Source organism: Salvelinus alpinus, chromosome 16, assembly GCF_045679555.1.
Source record: "Salvelinus alpinus chromosome 16, SLU_Salpinus.1, whole genome shotgun sequence".
Taxonomy (NCBI): Eukaryota; Metazoa; Chordata; class Actinopteri; order Salmoniformes; family Salmonidae; genus Salvelinus; species Salvelinus alpinus.
In genome coordinates, this window is record NC_092101.1 from 13,103,458 (window position 1) to 13,122,337 (window position 18,880).

The 18,880-nt window shown below is 43.6% G+C and overlaps 1 protein-coding gene across 1 annotated transcript in view; it reads right to left on the bottom strand.

Moving 5' to 3' along the window:
• Positions 1–9,573, bottom strand: part of LOC139540842 (microtubule-associated serine/threonine-protein kinase 3-like) — a 61,442-nt gene extending 51,869 nt beyond the window's left edge. The window contains 1 exon segment of the mRNA XM_071344843.1: positions 9,296–9,573. Coding sequence (XP_071200944.1) covers positions 9,296–9,342 — 47 coding nt within the window. The 5' untranslated portion in view covers positions 9,343–9,573.
• Positions 9,574–18,880: the final 9,307 nt, after the last annotated feature.

Consider the following 18,880-nt stretch of genomic DNA (forward strand, 5'->3'; position numbering starts at 1 on the left):
CAGTCATAGTAAATACATTTTTCCTCAATAAACTAGCTATCAGTAAAGTCAGAGCTAGTAAGGGGGAAAAGACTAAATTGGGAGTGTTAGTTCACAAAAGCCTTTTTTATGTAGGGGGGTGTCAGGTTTGGGCATGAGGAGGTAAGGGGGGGGGGGGGGGGTGCTGTGGGACAAAAGACCAGATGTGGCAGAACGGAGTGCTTGGGTTGGGGTGTATGATTTGGGCATAGCTTAAAGGTAAGAAAGGGCCGTTCTTCCTCTTGCTGCTCCGTAAGCAAGTATCATTTTGTAGTAAATCAAAACTTTGACTGGAAGCCGGTGGAGTGTGTGGAGAAGCAGGGCAACATGGGAAAACTTGGGAAGGTTGAACACCAGGCATTCTGAATAAGTTTCAGGGGTTTGATGGCACAAGCGGGGATCTCAGCCAACAGCAAGTTGCAGAAATCCAGACGGGAGATGACAACTGCCTGGATTAGGACCTGCGGCGCTTCCTGTGTGAAATAGGGTCGTACACTACGGATGTTGTAGAGCATGAACCTGCAGGAGCGAGTCATTGCTTTGATGTTTGCAAAGAACAACAGGGTGTCCAGGGTCACACCAGGTTCTTTGCACTCTGGGAGGGGGACACTGTGGAGTTGTCAACCGTAATGGAGAGGTCTTGGAGCAGGTAGGCCTTTCCCGGGAGGAAGAGCAGCTCCGTCTTGTAGAGGTAGAGCTTGAGGTGGTGGGCCGACATCCAAGCTGAGATATCTGCCAGGCACGCAGAGATGCGTGTCGTCACCTGGGTGCCAGAAGGGGGGAAGGAGAAAAGTCGTTGAGTGTCATCTGCATAGCAATGATAGAAGGGCAGCAGGTAGCCTAGTGGTTAGAACGTTGGACTAGTAACCGAAAGATTGCAAGATCGAATTCCTGAGCTGACAAGGTACAAATCTGCCGTTCTGCCCCTGAACAAGGCAGTTAACCCACTGTTCCTAGGCCGGCATTGAAAAAAAGAATTTGTTCTTAACTGACTTGCCTAGTTAAATAAAGGTAAAATATATATACAGTGGGGAGAACAAGTATTTGATACACTGCCGATTTTGCAGGTTTTCCTACTTACAAAGCATGTAGAGGTCTGTAATTTTTATCATAGGTACACTTCAACTGTGAGAGACGGAATCTAAAACAAAAATCCAGAAAATCACATTGTATGATTTTTAAGTAATTAATTAGCATTTTATTGCATGACATAAGTATTTGATACATCAGAAAAGCAGAACTTAATATTTGGTACAGAAACCTTTGTTTGCAATTACAGAGATCATACGTTTCCTGTAGTTCTTGACCAGGTTTGCACACACTGCAGCAGGGATTTTGGCCCACTCCTCCATACAGACCTTCTCCAGATCCTTCAGGTTTCGGGGCTGTCGCTGGGCAATACGGACTTTCAGCTCCCTCCAAAGATTTTCTATTGGGTTCAGGTCTGGAGACTGGCTAGGCCACTCCAGGACCTTGAGATGCTTCTTACGGAGCCACTCCTTAGTTGCCCTGGCTGTGTGTTTCGGGTCGTTGTCATGCTGGAAGACCCAGCCACGACCCATCTTCAATGCTCTTACTGAGGGAAGGAGGTTGTTGGCCAAGATCTCGCGATACATTGCCCCATCCATCCTCCCCTCAATACGGTGCAGTCGTCCTGTCCCCTTTGCAGAAAAGCATCCCCAAAGAATGATGTTTCCACCTCCATGCTTCACGGTTGGGATGGTGTTCTTGGGGTTGTACTCATCCTTCTTTTTCCTCCAAACACGGCGAGTGGAGTTTAGACCAAAAAGCTCTATTTTTGTCTCATCAGATCACATGACCTTCTCCCATTCCTCCTCTGGATCATCCAGATGGTCATTGGCAAACTTCAGACGGGCCTGGACATGCGCTGGCTTGAGCAGGGGGACCTTGCGTGCGCTGCAGGATTTTAATCCATGACGGCGTAGTGTGTTACTAATGGTTTTCTTTGAGACTGTGGTCCCAGCTCTCTTCAGGTCATTGACCAGGTCCTGCCGTGTAGTTCTGGGCTGATCCCTCACCTTCCTCATGATCATTGATGCCCCACGAGGTGAGATCTTGCATGGAGCCCCAGACCGAGGGTGATTGACCGTCATCTTGAACTTCTTCCATTTTCTAATAATTGCGCCAACAGTTGTTGCCTTCTCACCAAGCTGCTTGCCTATTGTCCTGTAGCCCATCCCAGCCTTGTGCAGGTCTACAATTGTATCCCTGATGTCCTTACACAGCTCTCTGGTCTTGGCTATTGTGGAGAGGTTGGAGTCTGTTTGATTGAATGTGTGGACAGGTGTCTTTTATACAGGTAACGAGTTCAAACAAGTGCAGTTAATACAGGTAATGAGTGGAGAACAGGAGGGCTTCTTAAAGAAAAACTAACAGGTCTGTGAGAGCCGGAATTCTTACTGGTTGGTAGGTGATCAAATACTTATGTCATGCAATAAAATGCAAATTAATTACTTAAAAATCATACAATGTGATTTTCAGGATTTTTGTTTTAGATTCCGTCTCTCACAGTTGAAGTGTACCTATGATAAAAATTACAGACCTCTACATGCTTTGTAAGTAGGAAAACCTGCAAAATCGTCAGTGTATCAAATACTTGTTCTCCCCACTGTATATACAGTATATATATATATATATATTAAAAAGAGACCATGTGAGGATATGACAGAGCCGAGTGACTGGTGTATAGAGAGAAGAGGAGAGGGCCTAGAACTGAGCCCTGGGGGACACCAGTAGTGAAAGTACATGGTGCAGACACAGATCCTCTCCATGTGACCTGGTAGGAGCGGCCTGCCAGGTAGGATGCAATCCAAGAGTGTGCCAAGCCTGAGACCCCAGCCCTGAGAGGGTGGAGAGGAGGATCTGATGGTTCACTGTGTCGAAGGCAGAGGATAGATCTAGGAGGATGAGAACAGAGGAGAGAGTCAGCTTTGGCAGAGAGAGCCTCCATGACACAGAGAAGAGCAGGCTCGGTTGAGTGACCCGTCTTGAAGCGTGACAGGTTAGGGTCAAGAAGATCTTTCTGAGACAGATAGTGAGAGAATTGGTCAGAGACAGCAGGCTGAAGTGTTTTGGAAATAAAAGCAAGAATGGATACCGGTTTCTATGTCAGAGGGGACACAGCCAATGGTCAGGGATGAGTTGATAAAGAAAGTGAGGAATGGGAGAAGGTCAAAGTTGTCCGCAGAGAGGGAGGAGGGGGGGGAAGGGGGTGGGGGACTAAGGAGACAAGCTGCCACCTTCGGCGTCAGCTAATGGGGAGCCTAATAAATAAAAAAGCATAGGCTGAGATGAACTCTGTGTTCTTGACCGCAGATTGGCAGTTCCAAGGAGGGAGGAGAAGGTGGAAAAGAGTTTCCTAGGGTTAAAGGAAGAAGCTTGAGATTTAGAGTGATATAAAGTAACTTTAGCAGCAGATACAGATGAAGAGAAGGAAGAGAGGAGGGAATGAAAGGATGATAGGTCCTCCGGAAGTTTCATTTTTCTAAATTTTTGCTCAGCTGCCTGCAGCCCTGTTCTGCAAGCTAGCAATGAGTGACTCAGCCATGGAGCAGGAGGGGAGGGCCGAGCCGGACAGGAGGAAAAGAGAGAGTGCAAATCATAGGATGCAGAAAGGGAGAAGAGTAGAGTCGAAGAGATAGAATCAGGAGACAGGAGGGAGAAGGATTTAGCAGAAGGGAGAGATGATAGGATAGAAGAGGACAGAGTAGTGGGAGAGAGAGAGCGAAGATTGCGGCGGCTCATGACCATCTGGATAGAGGCTGAGTGGCTAGGGTTGGAAGAGAGGGAGACAGAAAAGGAAACAAAGTAGTGATCAGAGACCTGGAGGGAGGTTGAAGTGAGATTAATAGGCGAACAGATGAGGTCAAGATGAGGTCAAGCATATTGCCTGCCTTGTGAGTGGGAGGGGACTGGGGAAGGTCAAAAGGGGCAAGGAGGGGAAAGAAAGAGTTGGAAAGAAATTAATCAAAAGCAGGCATCAGGAAGTTGAAGTCGCCAAGTACAAAGAGGGGTGAGCCATCATCAGGAAATGAGCTTATCAAGGTTTCAAGCTCATTGAGGAGCTCTCTAAGGGCATCTAGTGGGAAATAGATGGCAACAATGTTAAGCCTGAGTGGATAAGTGACAGTGACGGCATGGGATTCAAATGAGGAGATGGACAGGTGAGAGAGGGAGACAAGAGAAAATGTCCACTTTGGAGAAATGAGTAGCCCTGTGTCACCACCACGACAACCACATGGTCTCGGCCTGTGATAGAAAAACGTAATCAGATGAAGTGAGAGCAGCTGGAGTAACAGTGTTCTCTGGGGTGACCCATGTCTACATCAGGGCCAAAAAGTCAAAGGACTGAAGGGCAGCATGTGTCGGACCCCAGTAAGACAAGCTGTCGCCATTGGCGTTGGCTAATGGGTATCCTATTTTTTTGCAAGCATAGGCTGAGACGAACTCGGCGTTCTTGACCGCAGATTGTAAGTTTCAAACGCTGCAAGAGACCAGGAATTCCACATGGGTTGTGTGAGCGGGTTACACTAAATTAGAAGGGTTGCAACAACTGTCTCAGCCTCCAGTATTTATGCTGCAGTAGTTTATGTGTCGGGGGGCTAGGGTCAGTTGGTTACCTGGAGTACTTCTCCTGTCTTATCCAGTGTCCTGTGTGAATTGAAGTATGCTCTCTCTAATTCTCTCGTTCTCTCTTTCTCTCTGAGAACCTGAGCCCTAGGACCATACGTCAGGACTACCGGGCATGATGACACCTTGCTGTCCCCAGTCCGCCTGGCCTTGCTGCTATTCCAGTTTCAACTGTTCTGCCTGCGGTTACGGAACCCCTACCTGTCCCAGACCTGCTGTTTTCAACTCTTAATGATCGGCTATGAAAAGCCAACTGAGATTTATTCCTGATTATTATTTGACCATGCTTGTCATTTATGAACATTTTGAAAATCTTGGCGCTCTCTAATTTTCTCCTTCTCTCTTTCTTTCTCTCGGAGGACCTGAGCCCTAGGACCATACGTCGGGACTACCGGCCGTGGTGACTCCTTGCTGTCCCCAGTCCGCCTGGCCTTGCTGCTATTCCAGTTTCAACTGTTCTGCCTGCGGTTATGGAACCCCTACCTGTCCCAGACCTGCTGTTTTCAACTCTTAATGATCGGCTATGAAAAGCCAACTGAGATTTATTCCTGATTATTATTTGACCATGCTTGTCATTTATGAACGTTTTGAAAATCTTGGCTCTCTCTAATTTTCTCCTTCTCTCTTTCTTTCTCTCGGAGGACCTGGGCCCTAGGACCATGCGTCGGGACTGCCGCCCGTGGTGACTCCTTGCTGTCCCCAGTCCGCCTGGCCTTGCTGCTATTCCAGTTTCAGCTGTTCTGCCTGCGGTTATGGAACCGCCACCTGTCCCAGACCTGTTGTTTTTCTACTCTTGATGATCGGCTATGAAAAGCCAACTGAAAATTATTCATGATTATTATTTGACCATGCTTGTCACTTATGAACATTTTTGAACATCTTGGCATAGTTCTGTTATAATCTCCACCCGGCACAGCCAGAAGAGGACTGGCCACCCCTCATAGCCTGGTTCCTCTCTAGGTTTCTTCCTAGGTTTTGGCCTTTCTAGGGAGTTTTTCCTAGCCACCGTGCTTCTACACCTGCATTACTAGCTGTTTGGGGTTTTAGGCTGGGTGTCTGTACAGCACTTCGAGATATTAGCTGATGTACGAAGGGCTATATAAAATAAAATTGATTGATTGATTGATTGATTGCAACCAAGGGTGGGGAGTGTCTGTAAAGCCTACAGGGAAAGGAGCAAACAGGTATAGAAAACACACACATAGTTGCTAAAGCTACAAAATAGCAAAGAAAATAACTAGGAAAGATACTCAAGTGAGGGAGTGGTGTGGAACCTTCTTCTTTTATTTCCTACCTCAAATAACTCAGCAGAACTGTCTTTGTTTCGGCGACGGTCTTAGTTTTGCCACTGACAGCTTCCACTGAGAAAACAGGGGAGACTGAATTACTAACACTAATTCCCTTGCAGAGGTGAAGAGCACATAGTCTAGCGGTTAAGAGCTTTGAGCCAGTAATTGGAAGTTTGCTGGTTCAAATCCCTGAGCTGGCAAGGTGAAAAAATGTGCCGTTCTACCCTTAAGCGAGGCAGTTAACCCCCAAAAACAACTGCTCCCAGGACGCAGATGAGGTGGACGTCGATTAAGGCAGCCCCCATGCACTTCTCGCAATTCAGAGGGGTTGGGTTAATTGTGGAAGACACATTTCAGTTGAATGCATTCAGTTGTGCAACTGACTACGGTAGGTATCCCCTTGCCCTGTCCTCACCTCCCGGTAGTGATTGTCTAGGAGAGGAGAAACCTCTCCCCCTCCAATAGAGCCACTGATTATGAAGACAGCAACAGTCACAAATTTCCATAAACCTTAATCCTGGTTGATATGTCAACAATCATCTGCAAGTTAACAGCAGTCAGCAGTTCACACATAGGGAACACAGACAGCACTTAAAGTAAATGGCCCTAGCTAGCAAAAAGACAACTGATGAAGACAGAAATTATACTTATCACTCCTGGAGATATCAGGAGTCCTCTAGATATAGAATGAAGCACACTGAGATGGAGCCTGAGAAGTTCTGTTCTTGTGTTTTAAACATACAATAAGCTCATGCTGTCCTCTGTATTCTATGGTAGGGCTGTCACAATTACCTTATAACCGTGTAACCGACAGTTATGGGTGAAAACCGTCACAAAAATAAAATAACTGTCATAACTGTTTTTGTTTGTTTTGTGGAACGAACAGCTGACTGAAGACGGCAAGGCTGGGCATCCGTGCGTTTGAGTCTGTTTCTGCGATAACATGGATTCTTAACAACGTGGTGAAACTTTCTTGCTCCTTGCTGAAACAAGCAAGGTGTTCTAGCAGACAAGTCTTTGGCTACCTCGGCTGACCCCCCCTCCCTGCAGCAGCAGCACACATATACATATCATCTATTTATATGGAAGCACATGCAGTCAGGAGCGGAGGAGAACACTTAAAAATATATATTACAAAATAAACAATAAGCGTCCTCGAAATTCAGCCATATTCTATAGGAAGACTTACTATAGAAACACACCCCAAAACATCTGCCATCTTGCTCACATGTCAAAATATGACCGTTCAGCTATAATACCGTAGCAGGCTGGCCGTCCGAAGTTGCTGACCCTGCTGGAAGGCTGGCTTTATTGATTTTCATGTACAGATCTGTGCTTTGCTATCACAAATGCACAATGTTGATATGGTTTTAGTGCTGCTGCAGCAGAGGGCTCTTCAGATCCAGTGCAGAACATAGCACTGGCTTCTGCAGCAGCGAGATGAGCCTGTTGTCATAGTAATAAAGAGATGGTTGGAAAACAAGCCTCTGCACAAAGACACTGCACTGTGCTAACTCATAATTACCTATCACTCACAGTCACGCCTCATCATTTCAAAATATTTTTTTCTCACCCCTCCAACCCATCTACAACGCTCTGAATTAGATTGTTCCACATTGTGCGTCACCTCATTGTTAATCGTTAGATTGCAGCTCTCCACCTACTTAATTAGTGCGTGAGGTGTTATGTTTATATCCAGTAGAGGTAGACGTTTGGGGGAGCTGCATTTGCTGCAACACACGGTCAAACCTGAGAGCTCCCATGTTTTGCTTTCATTTTGTGATAAAAAAAACTTTGTGTGAAGCGTTCTGTGAACACAGTGGTTGCTTAGAAAAGGGTCTCTGCAGTGCGCTCATGTTGCTCGTCGTGCTGCACCCACAAAACTGGGGGGTCAATACCCTACGCTGAGCCTGTGATCCATGGGAGAGTCAGATTTTGGAGAAAAAGCTCCTACGCTTTATGGATCAGCGTCTAGTGGGCAGCAGGCAGGCAAACAGGCAGCCCCTGGCTACATTGGCTCAGAATGGAGAGTGGGTGGAAAGAAGAGAACTGCAGCAATGCTAATCCTTTGAAGGAGGCAAGAATCACAGTAAAGCGTTTGGAAAATGGGTGCATATTTCCAAAATGACAGACATTTGTGTAGGGAGTAAGTGATATGTGAAACACGTGTTTGACACTGGCCTGAATCAAAGCTATGTGACATCTTGACAATAATTCTGAAAAAGGCATATAATCTGTGTGCGGAGGTAACTTTGAAAAACATCTAGTCTAATGTATTTCTGGATTGAATGTAGACAAATTCCTATCCCCCCACCCACCAACAAAGTGAGAAGCATCCCTCAAATTCACATTCAGTTTATGATCTGATAATTGGTTCAATTTCAACAAAGTACAGTATATACCAACATCCATAAATTCACCAACATAAATATGCCAAGTAGGCTGGCTATAGTAGCTCATCTTGCAGAACTAGCTTAAGTCATTGGTCAAATCTCAATAGACAAAGAGACAGAAAAATAAATTAACGTTCTGAGTTCTACACCACGATATTCACTCAAGCAATGCGTGTTCAAAACTCCTGCAGCCTACAAGCTGAGTGTGTCTCATTGGGAAACACACTAGGTGTCTGTAGGTTCCATACTGCGTGTTCCATACTGCGTGCCAGAAACTGGTTGCAACTGGTAGAGTTGAGAAATACATTGGCACACCACTGTAGCCTGTTGTCTTTTCTTATCAAGCACATACTGTAGGCTAGCTACTATTAGGGCTTCAATCGCTGTAAACTCTCAGGAAAAAAAGGATTCTTCGGCTGTTCGCATAGGAGAACCATTTTTGGTTCCAGATAAAAACCCTTTTTGGATCCAGGTAGAACCATTTTTGGTTCCACGTAGAACCCAAAACGGTTCTACTTGGAAACAAAAGGGTTCCACCTGGAACCAACAAGGGTTCTTCAAGGGGTTCTCCTATGGTGACAACTGAAGGACCCTTTAAAGGTTCTAGATAGCACCTTTTATTCCAAGAGTGTACCATATCTATCACTTCAAATACTCACAGAAAAATAAGCATGATTTGAGTGCATCAGAGTACAGTAGTCTATAGGGATTGTAGACTATTATAACATCTAAGACACTAATTGATTATATATAGTCAAACATAGGCTACAGTAGGCCCTACATACATGAATAATTGAACATTATACCCAAAGGTGCACTTAGGCTACATTTACTTACCTTAATAAAATATAAGTGATTTCCCATGGTTCCCCTGACAACATGAATGAATGATCATGTAGATCAATGTGCATAAGTTATATACTATATAAAAGCATGCAAACTTACTCCAAAGTAAGGGAGGGGATTTTCAGCTTGTCTCTCCTCGACTTCATCCTCCTACGACTCCTGCCAAGAGGGACCTCCGTTGACTGCTGCTTGCACTTCACTTGTCACGGTGCGACACTGGTGATTTTGCGAACAGTTTCTCTATCATCGTGCGGCAGGACCTAAAATGAACTGTCAAGTAGCTATCGTTTATCAGTGGCTTCAGCACATCGTCGCTAACTGGTACAAACACAACATGTCAATGAAGGCAAACTCAACATAGGCAATCCGTTTCTGAAAAGGCGCGCGTCAAGTGTGTATTCCAAAGCGCACCAGTGAAGAACTGAGGAGCAACAGCGCGGTTGGAACCGCGGTCACCACCAGGGACGGACTTGGACCAGAAATCGGCCCAGGCATTTCTATCACACCAGCGCATTTTTCCCTTCGAGGCCCCCACACCGGTCGATTTTTTATATCAAGGCCACCAATATTAGCCATATAATTACAATTTTGCGCAAAAAAATAACAACAATTTAGACAGGCCCACGGTGCTAAAAATGGACCAGCCCATCTGGCATTTGCCAGACAACGGTGCGAGGGTAATGGTGACGGTGTTGATCAAGGTAATAAATCGACCCTTCGAGAAGGTGTTGGAAGAGAAAAGTTGTGTTGAGAGTGTAAGATTAATTTACCTCCTAAGTTAAAGGGATAGTTCATCCAAATTACAAATTACGTTTGGCTTTCCTTGCCCTGTAAGCAGTCTGTTTACGTGGCCACTGTTTTAAATGCTAGCTTTTTTTCATTTGTGGCACGAACCAATGCAAGTCAATGGTAAGTTACCTATATTAGAATTATTTACACTTCATGTCCAAATCATCTATAGTAACTTAATTGAGTTAGCCTACACAATACATTTTTAGACGCTTTAGGGTGATTTGGACATGAAGCACTAATATACAGTAGGTACCATTGACATTCATTGGATTTGTGTCACAGATGCTAAAAAGGTTACCATAAAAAAATGTGGTCAGCTAAACAAAACCAAAGCATGGATTTCTGTCATATCTTGAAAAAAGGGTTCCAAAAGGGTTCTTAGGCTGTCCCTATAGGAGAACCCTTTTTGGTTCCAAGTAGAACCATTTTGGGGTTCCATATAGAACCCACTCTGGAACCAAAAAGGGTTATTCAATGGGTTCTCCTATGGGGACAGTCGGAAAACAGTTTTAGGTTCTAGATAGCACCTAAGGCTGTAGACTATTTACAGAGTAAGGAAACCAATGATATTTTGAAATTTGAGTGAAATATTCCTTTAAATCTATTTGAATTGATAAAAATCCAGCTAAATCAATGACGGTGTGCAATCTGAAATAACATGCAAATTGATGTGCATAATTATAGCCCGGGATAGCCGTCAGTAGGCAATTTACTGACGCACCGACAACATAATCACAAGCTGTTGCTCAAGATGAGGACTGTTGGTAGCCTATCCCAAAGCTGCTCCAGGAATTCCTCTCAGTCTACTATGCTATCACCAGAGCCAGATCTACTCTGTATATTAGTCTCTATAAGATCTGTGTGTGTGTGTGTGTGTGTGTGTGTGTGTGTGTGTGTGTGTGTGTGTGTGTGTGTGTGTGTGTGTGTGTGTGTGTGTGTGTGTGTGTGTGTGTGTGTGTGTGTGTGTGCGTGCATGCATGTGTGTGCATGTTTGCATAAGTGTGTGTCTGGGCATGTGCGTATCTGTACTAATTAGGTTTAATGCTTATATCTTTTTCTACAAAAATGTAGACAACATTGGTTACTAAGGCAGCACATGGTTACTGGTGGTTGCTAGGAGCCTGCACATACTCCAGATTTGACCCTATGCATCTGTGATATTCAAAGCTTGCTTGGAAAGACACATTTTGGAATTCCACCCTTAAACTCCCCCTCCCCTGAACATCCCTCCTGTATTCCATTAATCAAACCACAACTCTCTCTCAAAAGCACAATGTATTAAAGCATTGTCACATTAACTAATGGGATATTTAGTGTGAAACATTGACATTAGAAGGAAGAACAAGAGATCCTATGTTCACAGAGGACATAAGTGAAAATGGAGGACATAAGTGAAAATGGAGGACATAAGTGGAGGTTTCCTGTTAATGCTTTTCTCTTGTTTTGAGAAGCTTGCTGCTTGGAACAGCTAAAGAGAACAGGTTCCTCTGTTACCATGGTGACAAGGGCTATACCTCCGCCTCACTCTTTTCTAACTATCTCTTCGCCATCCGGATGGACATTTAGGCAGAACAGAAAACAGAGTGCAACAAGTGAGCTACAGCTAACGTTGCTTTCATATTCAGTAATGAATTCAATTGAACTTTATTGTCAACATATTTGAATAAAACAGCCATTAAAACAGCATTTCAAAAGGCACAGGAGCATGATTCCTCTGGATTTTGAGTTTGCGTCATGTTTGGATTAATTCAATTCAGGCCCTGATATTGTATGTCACAATTAGCAAAAAAGAAAACAGATTTGTGATCCGGTCTTTGATCAGAGTGATTCCAACAAAATGAAGTACTGAGAATTTGTTCACGATTGTGTCATATATTCTGAAAAGGCACCAGTTTTTCTATAATGAAAATAATCAAATGAGTCAGCAATGATATACAGTCGGGTACAAAATTATTGGCATCCCTGATGAAATTTAGCCAAAAAGACTGTATAAAATAAATAATACAAATACTCAGCTATATTGTATGCAAAAAAATAAAATTTTACTCATAAAATTGAAAAAAATATTGGTTTCATTAACAAGTTTTTTTTTTTATCTAAAAAAGAATGGGGTCAAAACTATTGGCGCCCCTGTTTTCAATACCTTTCAATATCTCACATTGCGAGGATAATGGCACTGAACTTTTTTCTAAAATGCTTTATGAGATTAGAGATGACATTGGGAGGGATCTTAGACCATTCCTCCATATAGTCTTAGAAAAAAAGATGCTATCTAGAACCTGAAAGGGTTCTTCGGCTGTCTCCATAGAATAACTTTTTGAAGAACCCTTTTTGGTTGCAGGTAAAACCCTTTTGGTTCCAGGTAGAACTATTTTGGATTCCACAGAGGGTTCTCCAGTGAACCCTAAAGGGTTCTACCTGGAACCAAAAACAATTCTACCTGGAACCAAAAATGGTTCTCCTATGGGGACAGCCGAAGAACCCTTTTGGAACCCCTTTTTCTAAGACTGTACGGAATCTTTTCAGATCCTTGATATCATTCAACTGCCCTTCAATTTATAACCACAGGTTTTCAATGGGAGACTGAGATGAGATGATTTTGTAGTAAATTAAGAATTTCTTTGTGGATTTCGATGTGTGCTTGGGGATATTGTCTTGCTGGAATATCCACTTACGGCCAAGTTTCAGCCTCCAGGTAGAGGCATCCAGGTTTTAATTGACCACAAAATCTGCCAGGCAGGCAGAGATGTGTGCTGCCACCTGGTTGCCAGAAGAGGGAAGGAGAAAAGTAGTTGAGTGTCATCCGCATAGCAATTATAGGAGAGGGGGCCTCCCGAATGGCGCCGTGGTCTAAGGCAATGCATTACAGTGCTAGCTGTAATGCAGCCCAATGGGGCGGCACACAATTGGGGAGGCAAACAATTGGCCCAGAGTCATCCGGGTTAAGGGAGAGTTTGGCTGGCAGGGATGTTCCTGTCCCATCGCGAACTAGCAACTCCTGTGGCGGGCTGGGCACAGTGCACGCTGACACGGTCGCCAGGTGTACGGTGTTTCCTTCGACACATTGGTGCGGCTGGCTTCCGGGTTAAGCGGACATTGTGTCAAGAAGCAGTGCGGCTTGGCTGGGTTGTGTTTCGGAGGACGCACAGCTCTCGACCTTCACCTCTCCTTAGTCATTCTGGAGTTGCAGCGATGGATACCACAAAATTGGGGACAAAAAGGGGTAAAATAATTTTTAAAAAGCAACGATAGGAGAGACCATGTGAGGATATGACAGAGCCGAGTGACTCAGTATATAGATAAAAGAGGAGAGTGCCTAGAACCGAGCGCTGGGGGACACCAATATTGACAGCACGTGGTGCAGACACAGATCCTCTCCACGTCACCTGGTAGAAGCTGCCTGCCAGTTAGGATGCAATCCAAGAGTGCGCAGAGCCTGAGACACTGGAGAGGAGGATCTGATGGTTCACAGTGTCGAAGGCAGCGGGCTCTCCGCTCTGCCAAAGCTCTCCAGTGTTCTCATCCTCCTAGATCTATCCGCTGCCTTCGACACTGTGAACCATCAGATCCTCCTCTCCAGCCTCTCAGCGCTGGATGTCTCAGGCTCTGCGCACTCTTGGATTGCATCCTAACTGGCAGGCAACTTCTATCAGAGGTCAAGGCGTAGGGTAGTTCTGTGTGAGTTGGACCAGTGGACTCAACAGGCTGACTGAGTAAGGAGCTGATCTTTTTTTCAAAATGGTTGACAAAGTCGTCTGCAGAGGGAGGGGGAGGAGGTGGAGGATTAAGGAGGGAGGAAAAGGTGGAAAAGAGTTTCTTAGGGTTAGAGGCAAAAGCTTGACATTTAGAGTGATAGAAAGTGGCTTTAGCAGTGGATGCAGAGGAAGGACTAAATTAACAAATACATCATTTTCTCTCTCTGTCTCTATGCTCAAAGGGAGTGTTTCTATCGACAGGAAGTATTTCCCAAAATAAGATGACTTAAACTAATACACACACATGCATCTCATCATGGTAACTTTTTTCTTGTGACAGGTAGGCCTACATTTGATGCAGCACAGCCTATCCTAAAGTAATATAAGGACCGTGTGTCTAATTTACACACCTCCATCTGGCTTTTGGAGCTCACCATATTTTTGTATTGTAATGATGTATTTTATTTTACTGCAGCTGCAGAGTTTTGAAACAGGCTATCACTCGAAAATCGTTGTTTTAAATCAGAGCACGTGCGAGCAGTCTCTCTCGTTCCATCAATTTCATTCAAATTGCATCCAAAATACATAATCCTGTTCAAGATATACAGTATATATGTCCAAGCCTACCTCTTTCATGTAATAATATCAATGCAGTATTAGCCTTATGTTTAGCTAATTAATGATAGCTTATGTATAATAAGCTTCTAACTTACACTACCATTCAAAAGAAATGTCCTTGTTTTTGAAAGAAAAGCAAATTTTTCGTCCATTAAAATAACATCAAATTGATCAGAAATACAGTGTAGACATTGTTAATGTTGTAAATGACTATTATAGCTGGAAACGGCTGATTTTTAAAGCAATATCGACATAGGCGTACAGAGGCCCATTATCAGCAACCATCACTCCTGTGTTCTAATGGCACGTTGTGTTAGCTAATCCAAGTTTATCATTTTAAAAGGCTAATTGATCATTAAAAAAACCTTTTACAATTATGTTAGCACAGCTGAAAATTGTTGTGCTAATTAAAGAAACTGTCCTTCTTTAGACTAGTTGAGTATCTGGAGCATCAGCATTTGTGGGTTCGATTACAGGCTCAAAATGGCAAGAAAGAAATAACTTTCTTCTGAAACTCGTCAGTCTATTCTTGTTCTGAGAAATGAAGGCTATTACATGCAAGAAAATGGGTTTCCATGGTAGAGGAGCCGCACACAAGTTTAAGATCACCATGCGCAATGCCAAGCGTCACATGAAGTGGTGTAAAGCTCGCCGTCATTGGACTCTGGAGCAGTAGAAACACGTTCACATTCTCTGGAGTGATGAATCGCACTTTACCATCTGGCAGTCCGACGGACGAATCTGGGTTTGGCGAATGCCAGGAGAACTCTACCTGCGTCAATGCATAGTGCCAACTGTAAAGTTTGGTGGAGGAGGAATAATGGTCTGGGGCTGTTTTTCATGGTTCAGGCCAGGCCCCTTAGTTCCAGTGAAGGGAAATATTAACACTACAGCATACAATTACATTCTAGAAGATTCTGTGCTTTGTCGTGGAAAATTACATAATTAGTCATGCTATCCCGTGTTTTACTGCTTAAAGAATAGTCTCTTGTTATATACTCGTGTTTTTTCTAACCTGATACGAACTTGACTTTGTGGGACAGAAAGACACATGTATGGGAACTTGCAGGAAGGAGCACATTATAGTGTTTGCTGAATGCAGTTAGATGGTTGAGCCCTCGGGCTAGCAGCCTCGTGCTATGTTAAATCTGCACAGACAACTAACTGCCTTTTACACACTATCTGCTGACTGCCACTCATACAAAAAATATGTATTTTTCTATAAAAGTAGAGATCTGACTATGTTTGTTAAGCTTTCAACTCTTAAGCATTCTTGGTGATAGTTGATTGCTTCATTTTTGCAAATCTTGTAAAATTGTTGTTTGAAAGAATCTCCAGTCTCTCTCTTCCTACAGAATTGCTTCCAACTTTGTGGCAACTGTTTGGGGAAGGCCCTTTCCCGTTTCAGCATGATAATGCCCCCGTGCGCAAAGTGAAGTGCATACAGAAATGGTTTGACAAGATCGGTGTGGAAGAACATGACTGGCCTGCACAGAGCCCTGACCTCAACCCCATCGAACACCCTTTGGATGAATTGGAAAGCCGGGCCTAATCGCCCAACATCAGTGCCCGACCTCACTAATGCTCTTGTGGCTGAATGGAAGCAAGTCCCCACAGCAATGTTCCAACATCTAGTGGAAAGCCTTCCTGAAAGAGTGGAGGCTGTTATAGCACCACAGGGGGAACCAACTCCATATTAATGCCTATGACGTTGGAATGAGATGTTCGACAAGCATGTAGTGCATTTCTTATTATACTTGTGAGGACTTTTTGGGGACCAATAATTGATTCCCAATTATAGTCCTTTTTTCCCTAACCCCTAACCCTAACCCTAAACCTGACTTAGAGTAACTGGGTTGTGAACTCTACTGTAGATGTTATTAGCTTCTACTTAGAGGTTCTACCATGCAGACCTGATGGCCATGGACTTCATGGGAGTGAAAGGAATTGTATAATATCTGTCACATCTGCTTCTGCTACGCCCTCTGGTGTTCATCCGGTGTCCTCTTGACCTGCAGTTACTCCCCCTGTACACTCTCTCTCTCTCTCCCTCTTTGTGTGATTGTGTGGTTGGAGACAGGTGTGCTGGAGTCAGAGCAGATCCCTACCAGCTGCAACTCGTTCCATAATCAAGACCTGTACAAATACTCAGTCCTGCCACTTCCACTCTGACAGATTGTAATATCTGCTCAGTCAGTTCATGATTCTAGCCATTTGTGATTATTCAAGATCCTGTTACTCTGCTGTGCCTGTTTCCCTGCCTGACACAGTTTATCCTCTCATTGCAGTTACCGCTCTGTCTCTGGCTCCTGTCTCCCGTTCCACATCTCACCACCCAACTACCTAGCTCTGGATTTTACTCACCACCACTACCTTGGATTCCCCTCATGACCTGTTTACCCTGTTCTACTCAGCCAACTCCAACCTCAGTCTCCACATCTGGTTTTTCTGCAACTCATCCAAGCTTCCCCGGATCTTTACTATGTATATCTCCCTGTGTAACAATAAATCTTTTGGTTCATTCATCCCTGTTTCTTCATCTGAGGCTCTTGGGTTCCCCTGTGTCGCTCCGCTTAACAAATATCTGTACGTTATTGGAACACCTGTAATTACAAAAGTACAATGATTCATGTTTTGCTTTAGCTTGAGAATAAGAATCAGTGGTAGACACTTTGTAAGTGCATGAAGAGCTCAATTGTACAAAAGCCATACAAATGCCTGTTTGAAACTATACTTTCAGTTTCTGTTGATACTATGTTCCAGTCTTACTTCTGATAGCACATGATAGCAATAGGAGGAAGAAGGATTGGGAGACTAACTGCAAATAACAAACTGAACTCCACCTAGCAGAAACATCTTTGTGCTAGCAGCTATTAATTATGAGCTTATATGGTTTTCAAGTTAAGGAGCGTCACCCTGGGCAGGGTGAACCTTAGTAGCATAGAGTTAAGCAGGATCAAAACAAGCAAGAGTTAAGAGTTCAAGTTGAATCAACTCTGGAAATGTAACACTTGGTGAAGAGTTAATTTTACACTCTGCGTGGAGTGGGACCATGTTATCTGAGGCATTGTTACATGTGTGTCGTTCCACGAAATGAGTGCCTTTTGTGTCCCTTATTTTAAGTAGAAATTGTGCACCAATGTTGAATTTTAAAAGACTTATATTCAATGAAGTGCCCTTTAATATAAACCACATGGGAAATTTAATAAATCCCTCTGTGACTTCCAGGAAGATTTTATTCCACTTAACCCCAACATTTCTCCAAGTTTTCACCATCATTGTAAAGTTATTTTGTTCCTTTGACAAAGTCATTTCTGAAGATTATTATTGTTCAAGATAGCATGCACAGGTCGTCGCAGGTCTGTGGAGATCTTTGCAATTGCTGTAATAACTTGAGCAGAATCTCGAACGGCATTGATCTCTTGCACCATGTACTTTCAATGTAATCTCAATTGTAATCCAGGACATTTGGTGATGCTATTAGATGAAGCAGAGGGATAACACATTCATCTCTTGAATAAGTAAATAAAATATCTGACATTGTATTCCAATTTGAACTTTGCTGTGCTTTTAAATGGTTGAAAGCGCAGTGATAGACATTTGGGTGAGATCTAAACCAAAAATCAGTAATTGAAATAAATTCATTAGGCCCAAAACTATAGATTTCATATGACTGGGAACTGATATATGCATCTGTTGGTCACAGATACCTTAAAAAAAGGCCTGGATCCGAAAATCAGTCAGTTTCCGGTGTGACCACTTGCCTCATGCAGCGGGACACATCTCCTTCACATAAAGTTGATCAGGCTGCTGATTGTGGCTGTGCAAAGTTGCTGGATATTGGCAGAAAATTGAACATGCTGTCGTACACGTAAATTCAGAGTATTCCAAACATGCTCAATGGGTGACATGTCTGGTGAGTATGCAGGCCATGGAAGAACTGGGACATTTTCAGCTTCCAGAAATTGTGTACAGATCCTTGCACCATGGGCCCTGCCAAATTCTCTAAAACAACGAGGGAGGCGGCTTTTGGTAGAGAAATGAATATTACATTCTCTGGCAACAGCTCTGGTGGACATTCCTACAGTCAGCATGCCAATTGCATGCTCCCGCAAAACTTGAGGGATAAAACTGCACATTTTAGAGTGGCCTTTTATTGTCCCCAGCAGAAGGTGCACCTGTGTAATGATCATGCTGTTTAATCAGCTTATTGATATGCCACACCTGTCAGGTGGATGGATTATCTTGGCCAAAGAGAAATGCTCATTAACAGGAATGTTAACAAATGTGTTTCCAAAATTTGAGAGAAAGAAGCTTTTTGTGCGTATGAAACATTTCTGGGATCTTTTATTTCAGCTCATGAAACATGGGACCAACACTTTACATGTTCCGTTTTTATTTTTGTTCAGTGTAGATTGTTGAAAGTACAGAGATAACACATTGGAAATTCAACAAACTTTTGACTGTCTCTGAGTGGTTGAATATACTGTAGGTTGTAATGTCATTGATCAACGTCTCAACCAAATATTACCCAGTTATCCACGTTGAAATGGCGTGGTGTGCGCAGTGGAATTTGCAC